Source organism: Sinohyriopsis cumingii, chromosome 5 (assembly GCF_028554795.1).
Source record: "Sinohyriopsis cumingii isolate HCF-2022 chromosome 5, ASM2855479v2, whole genome shotgun sequence".
Taxonomy (NCBI): domain Eukaryota; kingdom Metazoa; phylum Mollusca; class Bivalvia; order Unionida; family Unionidae; genus Sinohyriopsis; species Sinohyriopsis cumingii.
The window spans coordinates 127,563,492-127,579,251 of record NC_142965.1 but is presented as its reverse complement, the minus strand read 5'-3'; the positions used below and the strand labels follow the sequence as shown (position 1 = coordinate 127,579,251).

Genomic DNA, 15,760 nt, shown 5'->3' with positions numbered 1-15,760 from the left:
TTCAACCAGAAACCACATTTGGACTAACTCAGGAGGACCTCCCAAAGAGACTCCTCTATGAGAGTTCCTCTTGAAACGTAGTCGACGTTATTTCTAGTTGAAAAACCCCTCCTTGTGATCTTATTTCGGCATTTGGAACCTTCTAAATTTTGTATGGTTCACCCTCCCTGCTGCTAAAGGACATTGAAATAAACATATACATTTTCTCTCCTCTTTTCTTAGCTTTGTTACCGATTAACACATCAGAATCAGAAAAGGTTAATAAAATCACCAATGCACAATACAAAAAAAAAACGACCCCCCCAAAAAAAGAAAAGAAAACATCGATACATTGTTTTTAAGCTTATCGAGTACATATGAAACATTTCTAGATTGTATATGCATAATATCGCATCAACTAAGCAGAGTGTAATTTTGTGTGTTTAAGTCTGCAGGCTTAAGCATCACTGTAACAAAATATTGCAATGCACATCTATATTCAGATGAACAAATTTAACGTCTGGTGTATGGTTTTCACTAAGAACAATAATACGAACAATATCACGGAAAAGAACACTGAACGCCATTACACCGGTTCGCCTTGTCCGAATGACTGTTTTTAGAAAATTATATCGCTGCGTGTGACGTTTTACAGAGGTGAAAAGTACAAGCGCCATATTCCTTGTGGAATATTTTTTTATTGATAATCTTGTCGGTTGATTTGTTGATTCACATCAGCACATGCCAAACGACTTACTGTAGAGGCGATGTGGATATTTTCGGCAATGATTTGAATATTCTATGGAAGATCTGGATTGACTAATTGATCATGTTGAATGATAAACTTGTTGGTCGATTGGTTGATGGACATCAGCATATGCAAAACCATTTCGTATAGGGGTAATGTTGGTATTATGGAAGCCGATTCTGTCTGATCTGGGTAGGATTCGAACCAGCAACCCGGTGATTGAGTAAAAATTTTTGAGAGCACGTAGCGAACATCTTAGTAAACTTAGCATATGATATGTCAAGTTCCATGTCACTTTAATCAGATGAAATGCTTTATTAGTACTCTGTACGGTTCTCTGTACGGTTCATCTGCAACAGGACTTTAACCAAATATGATTTTTCCATCCACATCAGTTCAGTTTTTTTTCTGACAGGAAAGTCAGAGGCTTCACAGTCACTAATATTCGTCCTATTCCGCATAACTCTATTTGACAGAAAATGAGTTGCGTGGACATCAATCGATGTGCACATGAAAGAAACCAGACTTGCTTGCTAGCCATTATTTGGAGGTCGTGAGACGGCTGGTAAACATCAGATCCCTGGACTAAGTATTTGAATATCTTCAGCTTTGAAATGTTGCAGCTGCAAAATGTTATTTAGTGAGTGATCGATATATATTCAGGCGGGGAATGTTATTGGAAGTCATATATGGCTGAAATTCAACACTCTCACAAACGGTCGTTTCACAGATTTCCATACCTATCACGAGCGTAGGGGTATTGATACGTTTGATTTGTACAATAAATTATACCCTTTAGTGTACTACCCCAATATCGAGCACTCCCGAAAAGCTCCCAGTCGATACCGTACTAACTCGAGTGAGACAACTCTCACCTTTAAGTAAACAAACGACTCAAAGTCATTATGACAACACTTAAAGCGAAATCAAGAACAATGATTTCTTGTTGGTTTTCAGTCAGGGAAGAAGTTTGAATATGTTAGAAAAATTTAAAGCCATCTTCATTGCTTTCTTTCGTTTCGACTTGATTCTAGTTACTTCTATGTCATATGGGTCGAGAAACTTGTGGACAGTATGCAATTTACCTTTCTATGTATCATCCGAGTTACACTCTTTCTGAGAATCAGTAGTTATAAATTGTGCCAGCATTGCTTGCATTTTGGAACAATAATAGCTATCTCCGTGACATTTCCAAAGTTTGGGATGTAGATTGAAATGAATACTTGTAAAGTTTTAGAATTAGACCTGTATAGCAAGACAAGGACACGAAGCTCTGTTGTGTACTAATATCCAAATCAGTGTGTGATCCATGCATTGCAGCCCATCTATCAAGAAGTGTACAAAATATGACTTTTATTGGTTTAGGTTAAAAAATGCATGATGACGTATGAACAGTTTGGAAAGGAGGCAAAGCCGTAACTAGCATCTAAACAAAAGGCAATCAACCACCTTATCGAACTGTAAAAAGTTGTAATTTTTATCATGTTGAAGATTTGGACAGAACTGGTGTCGTGTCAATTAATAAATACTGTTTTAGGATGGTACCCGACTACTTCAAAGGCAACATTGACAGTATGCGACAAAAGAACTCTCGATGGTTGCTTGCAGACAATTTCATCCCTTATTGAGGACAACGATAATATGATTTACCGGATCAAGGATATGTGCAGGTATGTAAAAAGTTACTTCCGTCTTTCCGAAAGATGAAGGGAACAGAAGACTATGCAATTCAATTTCCAACAGATAACATGGAATTCGATACTACCATGATTACATTAAATTTTCAGGTCTGTCATTTGATTTCAAAATAATAGATTCTTGCTCATTTATGAAAGATTTCTCTCAAGCGGAATTATGATTTACAAGTACAGAGTTTTAGCCGACAGTTTTTTCACTCAAAACATTTTCTGACTTCGTGATCAGGTATTTATCATGTATTTATCACCTGCATAAGCTCCTTTCCTTGCATTTACAGTTTGAATTTTGGAAATCAAAGTTTAACGCCTGTTTTATTACAGTTAAACATACGTTTGGGTTTTGCTTGTGTTAGGTGTTTAGGCTTGAATAAACAGTAACACAGAAAGAGTGAAAATACTAAGCTTTCTAAAGTTAACAAATAATTTATTTTCCTGGAAAATTCTGTAAAAATTAAAAAGGGAGAAGAACTTCCGGTTTCAAGAATCAAATCCAAAAATATAATCTAAGAATAATCCACGAATTAAATTGCAAAAATCTTAGTAATAAATGTTCTAATAATTTCAAATTCCAATCCTGATGTAAGACCCAAGATGGATGACGATGACGTATGCTGTAGTCACTACTGTGCTTATATACAGTTCCTTGTAGAAATACAAATAATGGCACTCCGGTATCGGAAATCCAGATTAAATTTGTAAGCAGTGTCTTTCCAAAATCTCTGTGTGAGCACTCTTCAAAATATTTCCAGAGAATAAAGAATTAATCCTTTTGAAATCCAACTGATCTGAAGAATTATTATAGCTCAAATCTGGCTACAACAAATTAACTTGACATCAGTATGAAATGCCCAAAACTGAGAAATCTCTCTCAAAACAAAGATTATATTGGATCATAAGACGCAGTTTTGAAATTCCCCAAAATTCGGAAATTAGAGCGGGGGAGGGGGTCACATGATCATGTTTATCTCACATACACAGAATATGGCCTTGATTAGACCAATGATTTTATTCCCAGAATAAAAATATTTTAAAAAGTGTTTACTTCTTTACCCACGTAGTCCCATCATGACTTCGACAACAACTAATCATCTTAAAATAAAATAGAACTTTGTTTACTAATTGTGAATCCAGGTCAGAATTTAGATCAACACCTGTTGTTTATAAACTAACAGTCAAGGTCAAACAATTTTCTGAAAAAGTGTCATCTCTAGTGAATAAATTTACATTACAATAGCACGTAAGAAAAATAAAAATTTAAAACTTACTAACAAACAATTCAATTAATATATATATATATATATATATATATATATATATATATATATATATATATATATATATATATATATATATATATATATATATATTAAATCAGATATACGTAACACTTGAAAATGATTTGAGAAAACACAGGTTCACATTACTAATATTCTTATGGGAACAAACGATATCATACGGACATGTGGTGCGTTAGTTCGACTCTTTTGCTCACGTGACACGAAATACCTTAAGATTCACGTTACATTTATTGAGGTGGCCTGATGCTGGGTAATAATTGCCTGAGAGTAAATGAAACTTTTGATAGAACTTCCCAAAACAAACAAAATCGATCCTTTAAGTTTACATTACATTAGTCTTTACACGTGGTAGACACTCCTATACCTTTGGCATATATTAAAAGCACTTTTTTACTTTTGACAAACATTTTTCTTCCGAAAAATGTATATGTACAACACTTGACACCATTTGGACACTACATCATCGTTTCTTTTAATTTCTTACTTTATGTGAAACTATTGAACTTTTGAAAGGTATGTAAGGCCCGTTCCAAAGAAAAGTGACTTTAATTCCTTTGTCTATATTACTATTAAAACAATTTTGCTGAATGTCATATAATCATTTACTCTCTCTCTCTCTCTCTCTCTCTACACACACACACACACACACATATATATATATATATATATATATATATATATATATATATATATATATATATATATATATATATATATATATATATATATATATATATATTGTGCGCTGTATCATTAATATGTTGATATACACACGAGCTGTACATAGTTATCATTAAAAAGAAACGAGGCTTGCCTAGTTTTCTTTTATAAAAACATTATACAGAAGTGGTATATCAAAGATACAGCGTACATGCTACACCTGTATTGTATTTATATCACATAAAAATACACATACTTGAATTTCCAACGAACTTAACATTGACTACAAACAATTGGGTATTGACGAATTCAATAAACAGCGTGCAACTCCCATTCCAGTGTGTCCGCTTTACCTTTTGCATGTAATCGCAATCTTTCAAATTAATAAGTTGCTTCTTTTATTTTTTGTTATATATTTACAGTTAGATCTAAGTCATTATTATAATTAACTTAACATAGCTACGGAGAGAAAATTTGACACGCTTGTTTTTGCGCGGAATTTTGCTGGTATCTTTCTACCATGGTCCAGGAGAGAGAGAGAGAGAGAGAGAGAGAGAGAGAGAGAGAGAGAGAGAGAGACTGCTGGGGTGTGATTGAGGAGATTTACGATAAAGATATTTATTCATTGCCTATCCATGTTTGTTTAATGATCAAATCGCAGCTTTGCAACCAACAACAATGAAACAGTAAGGCTTGGAGGTGGGGTTGGGGGTTGGGAGAGAACATTTTAATATTATATATTCTATTTTTAGACCCTGGGTTTTATAAAATAGGAAGAAAAGAAAAAGAAAGACAAACAAAGTATGAAATCGATTACAATATGTTTCTTCCTCTTAACCAATAAATAAATACACCGTACAATCTTGACAGGCTATTTCAGTTTTGTATAACTGGTATTGTGAACACTATTAAAATCATATGGAATGTGTGCACCTAAGCATTACTAAATCCCAGGTTATTGTACGTTACTAAATGCAGGTTCAGCTTTGTTCTCTCTCTCTCTCTCTCTCTCTCTCTCTCTCTCTCTCCACAGACTCCGCGTTTCCCTTTATTCACTAGAGAGAGAGGATAGATAGATAGATAGATAGATAGATAGATAGATAGATAGACCGCAATTACTAATTAAATATTTGTGGAATCTATAGACCGCTATTACTTATTAAATGCGTGTGGACTCTATACATCGCAATTACTAATTGAATGTTTGTGGACTCTATAGACCGCGATTACTAACTGAATGCTTGTGTAATCCACATACTGCAATTACTAATTGAATATTTGAGTACTCTATAGACCGCATTACTAATTGAATGCGTGTGTACTATGTAGACCGCAAATACTACTTTAATGCTTGTGGACTCTACAGACCCCAATTACTAATTGAATGGTTGTGACTATATAGACCGCAATTACTAATTGAATGCTTGTGGACTCTGTAGAACGCAGTTACTAATTGAATACTTGTGAACTCTATTGTACGCAATAAACAATTGAAAACTTTGAGACTCTATAGTCTGCAAATATTAATTGGAAACATGGGAATTGAAAAGGAAGAAGCGCCTACAAATTTCCATATGGCTGAGCAGCAAATCTCGCTACTTCCCCATGCCCTAGAAGAATATTCATCTTCTCTTCCTTTTTTATTCATTTTAGTGACAGCGGACAACAAGCAACTAGATGTGCCATACGTGAGCTGGTAAACTGTCCAGACTATCTGACTAAACAAACCGGTCATGATATGCAGCTTCACTTTTTAGAAGAGATTACGGTCCAAGACCAAACTGATGCATGCTCTGTATGGAATGGTAACATTTTCGCTCTTCCTCCGTTCTTCTTGTTTGCCTTAGACCAAACTGATACATATACCGCATGGAATAGGACACCATAATAATCCTCCTTCTCCTGCTCGTTCCCATCTTTCTTGGTATTTTCTCCTTCTCCTCTTCTACTTTTCCTTATACCAAATTGATAAATGTTCCGCTGGTCATGGTAAAAGTATTGCACCACATAGTCCCGGAGCTCATTGACCTCTCTCTAAGACGAAAACTGATTCATAGGCCGTATGGAATTTTTAAATTGGTTCCCTCTCTTCCTTTGCGTTAGACAAATTAGACGCATGCATTATCTTCTTTTGTTTGTGCTCTTTCTTATATCTTTTTCTTCTTTGATTGAGAGTGTATAATCCTTGAATATCTATATATGAAAGTCGAAGAGATAAGAATAATGGATCTTTCCTTGAGTGATCGTTCCACAGTTTATCTATCTGTTTTGATGCTAATTTGATCCTTGATTTCGTGTCCTGAATGTGCCCATGAATCATTCAGATTTTTTTGAATTAGCTGCTAACCATACATGATACAAATGACTTTCAAGTTAATGACCTTTATTCAGATGAATGCCTGTAAGAGATAAATGGTGTCCATTGATCTTGATGACAGAACCCATAATTTCAACTACAATCATCACCTTCAAGATTAACTTTACGTCAGTAACTAAACAAATAATGTCCACAATACTCTCCGCAATGAAAATTAACTTTACTTCAATGACTAAATCAATAACTTCGTTAATAAATATTAATCTGACGATTAACTTTGTTTGTGAAGCGTCCCGGTGGCTCAAGTGGTTAGAGCATCCGCCTCGAATGCTCAAGCTCTTGGGTTCGAACCCACACCGAGTCAACCCAAAGACTCATACAAATGGTACTTGTAGCTGCCACACTTGACGCTCATCATCAAGAGGTTAGTGTTAGGAATGGTCGGCCTGGTGTCAGGATAATGCCCAAGTGCTAGACATCAGTATAAACTTCCACACTGCATATATCGTTGGGATATGGCTGAAAAGTTGTTAAAGCTTCGTTAAAATTCCAAGTCACACACACAAACACATCTTTGTTTGAAGAAAAATCTATTCTTTGTGCAGGAATTACATATTTATTTGTAATTATACAGGCGATGCCTTTAGCTCTCCATAAATCTATATTTGGATGGTTTCTATTGATTTCTTGACCACAGAGTTAGATATACGGGAAACGTTGTTTTAGTTGCTAGGAGGAGGGTTCTGACAAAGGTGAGAATTTGTATTGAATTTGTTAATAGAAAAGAGACTCAGACACATATGGACAGAATAGTTTAAAAATTTACATTCGTTATTACCGGGTATATCTCATCGTGTTATACAAACACGAGTGGCGAAGTCACGAGTTGACCTTTTATGTATCATGAAATGAATTATATTTGACCTAAATGAAAAGATCTAACCTTCCCACGTCAATCTTATCATATTGTAATGTCTGGAGTAAGTGGACTTTTTCCACGCACCGTTAAATGGAAGTAGGTTACAATAATGATGTTCTCCCTACGATTTCATTTGTCACGCCAGCATTAGCTTGTGTTTTATAAAGGACCGATTATCTGAAATAGATGGGTAGTTTGCTTTGTTTTACACTTATTCAGTTGTTTCTTTTTCCACATTATTTATCTCGTATTTGTTCATCCTATGTCATTTAAACGTCTCTTACGGGTTTTGTTTAGCATAAATAATAACATAATGAATGAAGCTTTGACATTACAATTAAGTAGAACTAGAAACCGTGCTACTATTATGTATATTTGATTTAATTTAATTGTTTGTTTGTTAGTTGTTCTTTTATTCCATTACATGCTATTATAATGTAACTTTATTTATTGGAATAGAGTTCAGTTCTGACTGATTTTTTCTATTTTTCAAAGTAAACAACTAATAATAGAAACTTTTTATCTAATGATGACCTAGTTCCGGATCTTCAGTCAGAAACAGTAAGAGTTGTAGTAAACAAGAAATAGAGCTGGCAAGTGAAATGCACGTTCCCACTTCACATACAAATTCAAGTTTTTATGTCACTAGGAGTGTTAGGTTAGTGCCCCCTTTTAGAGAGAAAGAAGTAGACAAATATTTTCCTCAGTTTGAAAACATTGCTGAGAACGTGAAATGGCCAAGGGAGCACTGGTCTCTGTTATTGCAATGTCTACTTACTGGTAAAGCTAGTAATATTTATTTACCACAGCAAGGCGCTCACTATGATCGGGTTATAGAATGCATCTTAAAGGGTTATGAGTTGGTCCCTGAGGCTTATCGGCAAACATTCAGGAACGTTAAAAAGGAAGCTGGACAACGTCATGTCGAATTTGCAAGAGTAAAAGTGCAGTTATTTGATCGATGGTGCTTAGCCTGTATAGTTGATCAAGATTACGAAAATCTCTTACAACTTGTATTACTTAAAGAGTTCAAGAACTATGTCCATGGTGACATTAAGACTTATCTTGATGAGCATAGGGTTGAAACCTTGGAAAATGCTGCTCGTGCTGCTAGTGAGTATTTCCTAGCTCATAAAGTTTCTTTTGTAAAGAAAACACTTTCACTCAGCAGTCTCTCTTCCTAACGTGTACCTACTGCAAGAAGAAAGGACACACTATTTCTGATTGCTATAAATTGAAAATAAGCATCAAAATAAAGACAGAGCTATTTAAAATATTCTTATTTCAAAGAGGTCATGGTCACGGTCATGTATTGAAAGCAATACATTTGTTGGGTCTAATAAACCCCAGTCTGATTTTATTATGGATAATTATGAACCATTCATGTCAAAGGGTTCTATATCACACTTGGGTGACTCGGCCAATCCCATCCCTATTAAAATTGTAAGGGACACAGTAGCTTCTCAGAGTCTTTAAATATCAGGTACTTTGCCTTTTTCTGATAAGTCTGTTTCTAATGAGTGTGTTCCTGTTCAGGGAGTAGAGTGTGGATTTTTTAATGTTCCTCTCCATTGTGTAAATTTGCCATCAGACTTAGTCTCAGGACCTGTGACAGTCGGAATAGTGTAAGCTTTATCCATTGAGGGCATTTATTTATTACTAGACAACGACCTAGATTTAGATACGGTTGTGGCTAATTCACCTGTAACTGACAAGCCTTATTTGGATCAGAAAGTCGATCCTATTGAAAAAGAATTCTTTGATTTATACTCAGCTTGTGCAGTTAGCAGAGATATGGCAAAGAAAGCTCTTGAGAATAATGTTGATCAGGAAAGTATTCCTTAGCTAATACATGTATCGGTCAGGCTTTGAGGGAGGTCACTTTCACTCCTCATTTGGATCAATCAAAGGGTATTGATCACAGTGTTCCTCTTTTAACGACTCATTCTCTTTATTCTAATCCGGGTGACAAACGACAATCACTTGTTGTCGAACAGGAAAATAATCCTGAGATCTCCAGTTTTTTCAAAAGGACATTAGTGAAACTGAAGCCACTGGAATGCCTGTTTTTTATTTCATTAAAAATGGAATTCTTTTGAGAAATGGGAGACCTCTCGAGATACCTGCTGGTGACGAGTGGTCAGTGAACTGTCAAACTGTAGTTCCAAAATCGTACTGACAGGAAATTCTTAGTCTTCCCCATGAAACTCATTTGGTTGGTCATTTAGGGAGTTTTAAGACTTATCACAAGATCTTGACTCACTCACTTCTAGTGGCCAAGAATCAAAGGTGATGTTTGTAAATACTGCAGATCTTGTCATACTTGTTAAATGGTAGGAAAGCCCAATCAGAAGATACCTAAGGCTCATCTGCAACCTATTCCTGCAATTGACGAACCATTTAGCAGAATAATAGTAGATTGTGTTGGTCCCTCACCTAAGACCTAGTCAGGTAACCAATATTTGTTGACCATAATGTGTGCGTCAACACGGTTCCCAGAGGAAATGTCTTTAAGGAATATTAAATCTAAAACATCAGTAAAAAAGCTTTGATAAAGATTTTTTCTTCTCAGTTTGGCCTTTCCAAATCTGTCTTATCTGATCATGGGTCAATTTTCGTCTCTGGAAGTTTCCAGCAAGCTATGTACGAATTGGGCATCCAACAATTCAAATTTTCTGCCTATGACCCTGAGACCCAAGGTGCTTTAGTAAGATGTCATCAACATTTGAATAATATGATTCGATCATATTGTTTTGATATGGGTAAAGATTGAGATGAAGGCATTGTTTGCTGTTAGGGAATCATTTCAAGGATCTTTAGGATTTAGTCCCTTTGAACTGGTTTTTTTGGACTGTGCGTGGACCATTGGAGTTGTCGAAAGAGAAACTTCTTTCTAATGAAGATACTGAAAATAATCTTCTCAATTATGTTTCCAATTTTAAGAATACGTTGTCAAAGGCTTGTAAGGTTGCAAGAGTGAATCTGCACTCTACGCAGTCAAACATAAAATTAAGGTATGATAAAAACTCGAAGGAAATGAGTTTTCAGCCTGGTGAAAGAGATAATGTCTCTCTTGCCCATACCACAAAATCCTCTGCAGGCCCATTATTATGGTCCTCTTCAGTAGAAAAGAAAGTAAATGATTTATATTACATCATAAATACTCCTGGAAGGTGAAAACAAAAACAACTTTGCCACATAAAAATGTTAATAGAGTATATTGAGAGAGATAGCTAGGTTAATCATGCAATTCATTTAGCGGTACCTGTCCCACTCAGTGAAGATCTAATTTAAGGAATATCATCGTACTCTACTGATTTTGGAGCGACAAATCTTCGAAATTCAGAAATTATTTATAATCTAGACCAGAAACTTTCACATTTGCTACAACAAGAAAAGACAGAACTTAAACAGTTATTATTTGAATATGAGCACTTATTTCCAGATATTCCTAGGGAAAGGAATACTTGAAAAAAGAATTTCAATATTTGCTGGAAAATGATTCCATAGAGCCCAGTAACAGTTACTGGAGTTCAGCATGTATACTTGTTCCGAAACCAGATAAAACTTTCCGTTTTTGCACTGATTATAGAAAGGTGAACAGTGTGAGAAAAAAAAAAACAGATTCATTTCCATTAACAAGAATCTATGACTGCATTGATAAAATCGGAAATACCAAGTGTGTCACCAAATGTGACCTTCTGAAATGATTTTGTCAAATTCCACTAACGGAAAGAGCAAAGAAAATTTCGGCATTCGTGATTCCAGATGAACTTTATCAATATAAAGCGATGCCGTTTGGGATAAAGGGTTCGCAATGCACTTTTCAACGTCTAATGAATATGATTACCTCTGGTCTTGATAATTGTGATGCTTACATCGATGATGCCATCATTTACAACGACAGATGGAAAGAACATTTATACGGAAAGAAAACTAAGTTTCATTGGACTGAAAAATGTCAGGAGGCTTTCGATATGTTAAAATCCATACTTAAGAGTTCTTACAGCTCCAAATTTCAGTCAGTCATTGAAACTGCCTGTTCATGCAAATGATTTTGGGGTCGAATCAGTATTGATTCAAGAAGATTAAAATGGTGGTGATCATTCAGTGTGCTTTTTGCTAAGAAATTAAATAAGTACCAAAGAAATTATTCGACAATCGAGACGGAATGCCTGGCTTTTCATATTGGCATTACAACATTTTAAAGTTTACATTAGTTCAGCTCCTTCTTCGAGTATTGTATTTAGTAACCACAACCCCATTACTAAGGTAGAGTTTGTTGTTACAGGAATATGATACTGACATCAGGCACATCGAGGGAAAAGACAATCTAATGGCAGACGCACTTTCCCGTGCATAGAAATATTATTTCATGTACACCTTGTATAATTCATAAGAGATCTTCCTATGTTATTTTTTAAAAATCTCATATATATTTAATATATGGTAACAATAAAGCTTTATGTTATACATCTTTTTTTATTTTACGGGGAAGTGTTATGTATATTTTATTTAATTTACTTGTTTGTTTGTTAGTTTTACTTTTTTATATTCCATTATATGCTATTGTAATGTAACTTTATTTAATGGACTAGAGTTCAGTTTTGACTGATGTTTTAAAAAGAAGTAAACAACTACTAAAAGAAACTTTGTATTTAATGCTGACCTTGTTTCAGAACCAGTAAGAGTTGTAGTAAACAACTTTTTTTAATTCTTTCTCAGAGTAAGATTCACAAAGTGGAATCGATACCATACTTGCAGAGCGTGACAAATGAAATGTGCTTATTGTTACAAACTTTGGGTTTTCCCAGAAGGAGGCACTCTTGACCTCCATGCGGGAATCTGTTATGCGTTGTTGTTAGATTTGTTTATTAATGTTTTGAGAAACAATTGTCATACTTGCGTCAACACTTGAGAAGTTAAAGTGTTTTATGTTTTGACCAGTTTTGTGCTAATTATTTGATTTTCTTCAAATTATTTGGATTTCAAGATTGTTTTTTCTGGAATTACTAGTGTTCTAAATTAATGCTTGGACAAAGACATTTATCGAAATTTACACAGAATTGAAAAACTGGAATATTATTGTCTGTGATATAGCAAAGAACTGTTGACACATCTGTACGACGCTGAGCACAGAAGTCCATTTTGGATTTCGTCGGTATTTGAACTCAGTTTACTTATAACCTTTTGTTACCAGGACTTCTATTTTTTAATTCTTGGATTATTTTTGGATTTGATTCGTAACACCGTAATTTCTTTTTCTCATTTTTGCATTGTTTTTCTAGGGAAATAAATTATTTGTTAAATTTTACAAATTATAATGTCTTCACATTTTTCTTGTTACTTTTGTAAGAGGCTAAGTACGTAACACTACGAGTAATGGCGTATTTCCCTCATTTTCATGCACAAGCCATACACATATCATCCAAAGAGGATGGAAAATATTGAAGTTAAGCACCAGGTGTGACGAGAACTCTCTCTCTCTCTCTCTCTCTCTCTCATTGGAAATTATCACTGATCTATATGCTCAAAACCGCTTGCTTTCTGTTGAGAAGTTCGAGGTATATGAATTAAATTATAATTATCAGTTCACACACATACACCAAACAGAGGTAAAAGTATTTATCTTGGATCCCAAATTAAGTTTGGATGCATCAATATATTACTGTTGTTCTTTCAACTAAATCTTTGGTTCCTTTACTGCCATACGCCTATATATCATAGTCCGGTACGCTTTGATTCCCGTCTTGCATAATTGAGTATGATTCGGCATTATCATGTTCCGCTCTTGCACAAAATTAGCAGAAACTTTGTTTTTCTATCCAGGTATACCTGATGATGTTAAAGATAAACTGACCAGAGCGTACACCGCCAAATGGACGGAAGTATGTGTAATGATGACGTCGAATCAAATTACCAAGGAACCGGATGGATCGCGTGACGTCTGTGGGTAAGAATTAATTCGCTTCATTCTTATTTCGCCACACTTCCTTCGATGCATCTTGCATTTCCCTTCATTTTCGAAATAAATGGCAACCTGGAAAATAAAAATCCTTTCCCAGAAAATAATTGTAAGATGTGACAAGGTTGGTGATTGAATCGATACTAGTTTGGATTCAGACTAGAAGAGATTTGATGGAAACATAATCTTTCTTCATGTGCCCGTGTGTAGAACCAATATTTTTTATCATGATAAATCATGATTCGTTATAACATATGATTGATTGTTTTGAATGTTTACACGAGCATCAGACATAATATATATATATATATATATATATATATATATATATATATATATATATATATATATATATATGTGTGTGTGTGTGTGTGTGTGTGTGTGTGTTTATCACAGTTTTGTTTACTGTTTATACTTAGGTGGACACTTTGTTGCACTTTGATAACTTGTTATTTCTGATACAAAATATTATGTTTTCTCTATAAATCAAGTTAAATACAACGAATATCAGTATAAAACTTTTTAATACGTCGTTCAGTAACTTAATTGTGTGCTTTGTTGTTCATACGAAACACTTAAACTTTGTAAACTAATGCTTTAATGGGAACCACGATAATAAATCATATTTGTCACATGTTCTCAAGTCACTGGGACTCACTTATTTTTCCGTGTGGATAACTCTTCTGCTGGTGAATTGTCCTAAAAGGAAGCAATGCAATTTCTGTATTTTCATTAAATGATTATGCAATTGATTCTAAGGACATAAACCTTTATGTGAAAAAGTCGTTTTCACGTGCATTGTCCAAAGTTCGACCATTTGTTACTATTCGGTATTGTCTCGTATGCTAAATCTGAAATCGTTTGAAAGACCAAAACGATACAATGGACAATAATTAGTTTGAATCTTAAATCGTTTGAAACACCCTAAAGATGCAATGGACAATAATTTGTTTAAATCTAAAATAGTTTGAAAGACCCTAAAGATATAATGGACTATACTTAGTTTAAATCTGAAATCCTGATAGTATACTTGCGGAGTCATACCACAAACAGTATCGCTTCATTTCCTTTGTTTAGCGCAATATCTGCACCTGATAGTTACTTTCTTAATTTATCATTCATGTTGCCTTGTGTAATATTATTTTTCTAGCGAATCAAGTAACCATAAATCTTTAGAAATTATGAACATGTGTTTTGCCATTGAACTTGAAATTATCATCTCTACTTGATATAAAGATACCGTCAGTTACCTGCTGTATTTCTAGCCATTTTCTTAACCTTCATGACAAATGATACAAGAAAATGATTCGGCTCAGTTGGTAGGCTGTGAGACTCCTACTCCAAGGCCCACGGTCGCCTACCGCAGTGTGTCCTTTGGAAAGACAATTGGCTTCAGTATCCTCGCAATCTAACCGAGAGTATGCTAAAAAAGTGGCACAGAAACAAAACAAACAGAAGGACAATTTCATGCAATCAAAATATCTAGGCTAGGCTTTAAAATTGCTGTTTGTAAAGTTTGTTCAGGTTTGGTGTTCCTTGAGGTTGATTATATATGATGTGATTCAATTGAGATATAAAACCTCTTACAGCATCTTTTCTCGGTTTTGAGGAATGATGCATTTACCGTCCATTGAAATTGATATGTTAATTATTTGCCTTCAATAACGAAGACTTTTAAAGAAACGTGGCAGTGTTATGTTGTCTATAAAAAGCATGATATATTCACATATCTACCAATAATGTATTTTCGCAAGGTAATAATTTACGTGTTGATAGGCAACGTGATGGATGTCATTTATTAATGTCTATTCTGCTTTCAGGGTTTTCGTGATATCAGGGTCAAGCAAATCATGTATCATGCAGATCAACAAATTACCCAGTAGCTTTTTTTATATATAAATTTACTTCATCTTTCGCTGCATCTGTTTCTAATGTTCACATTTGTTCCAAATTATTTAAATTTATTTTCATTCACTTCTTTTTTCTTCATGTTGTCAATAGTACATTGTACCACGCGGATATTATTATCTCGACTAGGGCTTATGGGATGGTCCATTGTCCGTCCTTCCTCCGTCAGTTATCACAATTTTGTTATCGCTACTCCTACTAAGCTACTTGAAGAATTGCCATGAAACTTTACAGACACATTTACCTCATGGTCTAGATGGTCTTAGATG

At 34.6% G+C, this 15,760-nt stretch overlaps 1 protein-coding gene across 3 annotated transcripts in view; it reads left to right on the top strand.

Annotated features, from left to right (window-relative positions):
* LOC149800163 (uncharacterized) overlaps positions 1–15,760 on the top strand; it is a 43,052-nt gene that overhangs the window by 16,216 nt on the left and 11,076 nt on the right. For all 3 annotated transcript variants that reach the window (XM_089959767.1, XM_089959768.1, XM_089959766.1), the window contains exons 2-4: positions 2,265–2,397; positions 6,036–6,187; positions 13,448–13,571. In XM_089959767.1, coding sequence (XP_089815893.1) covers positions 2,265–2,397; positions 6,036–6,187; positions 13,448–13,571 — 409 coding nt within the window. The remainder of the gene's footprint in view (positions 1–2,264; positions 2,398–6,035; positions 6,188–13,447; positions 13,572–15,760) is intronic.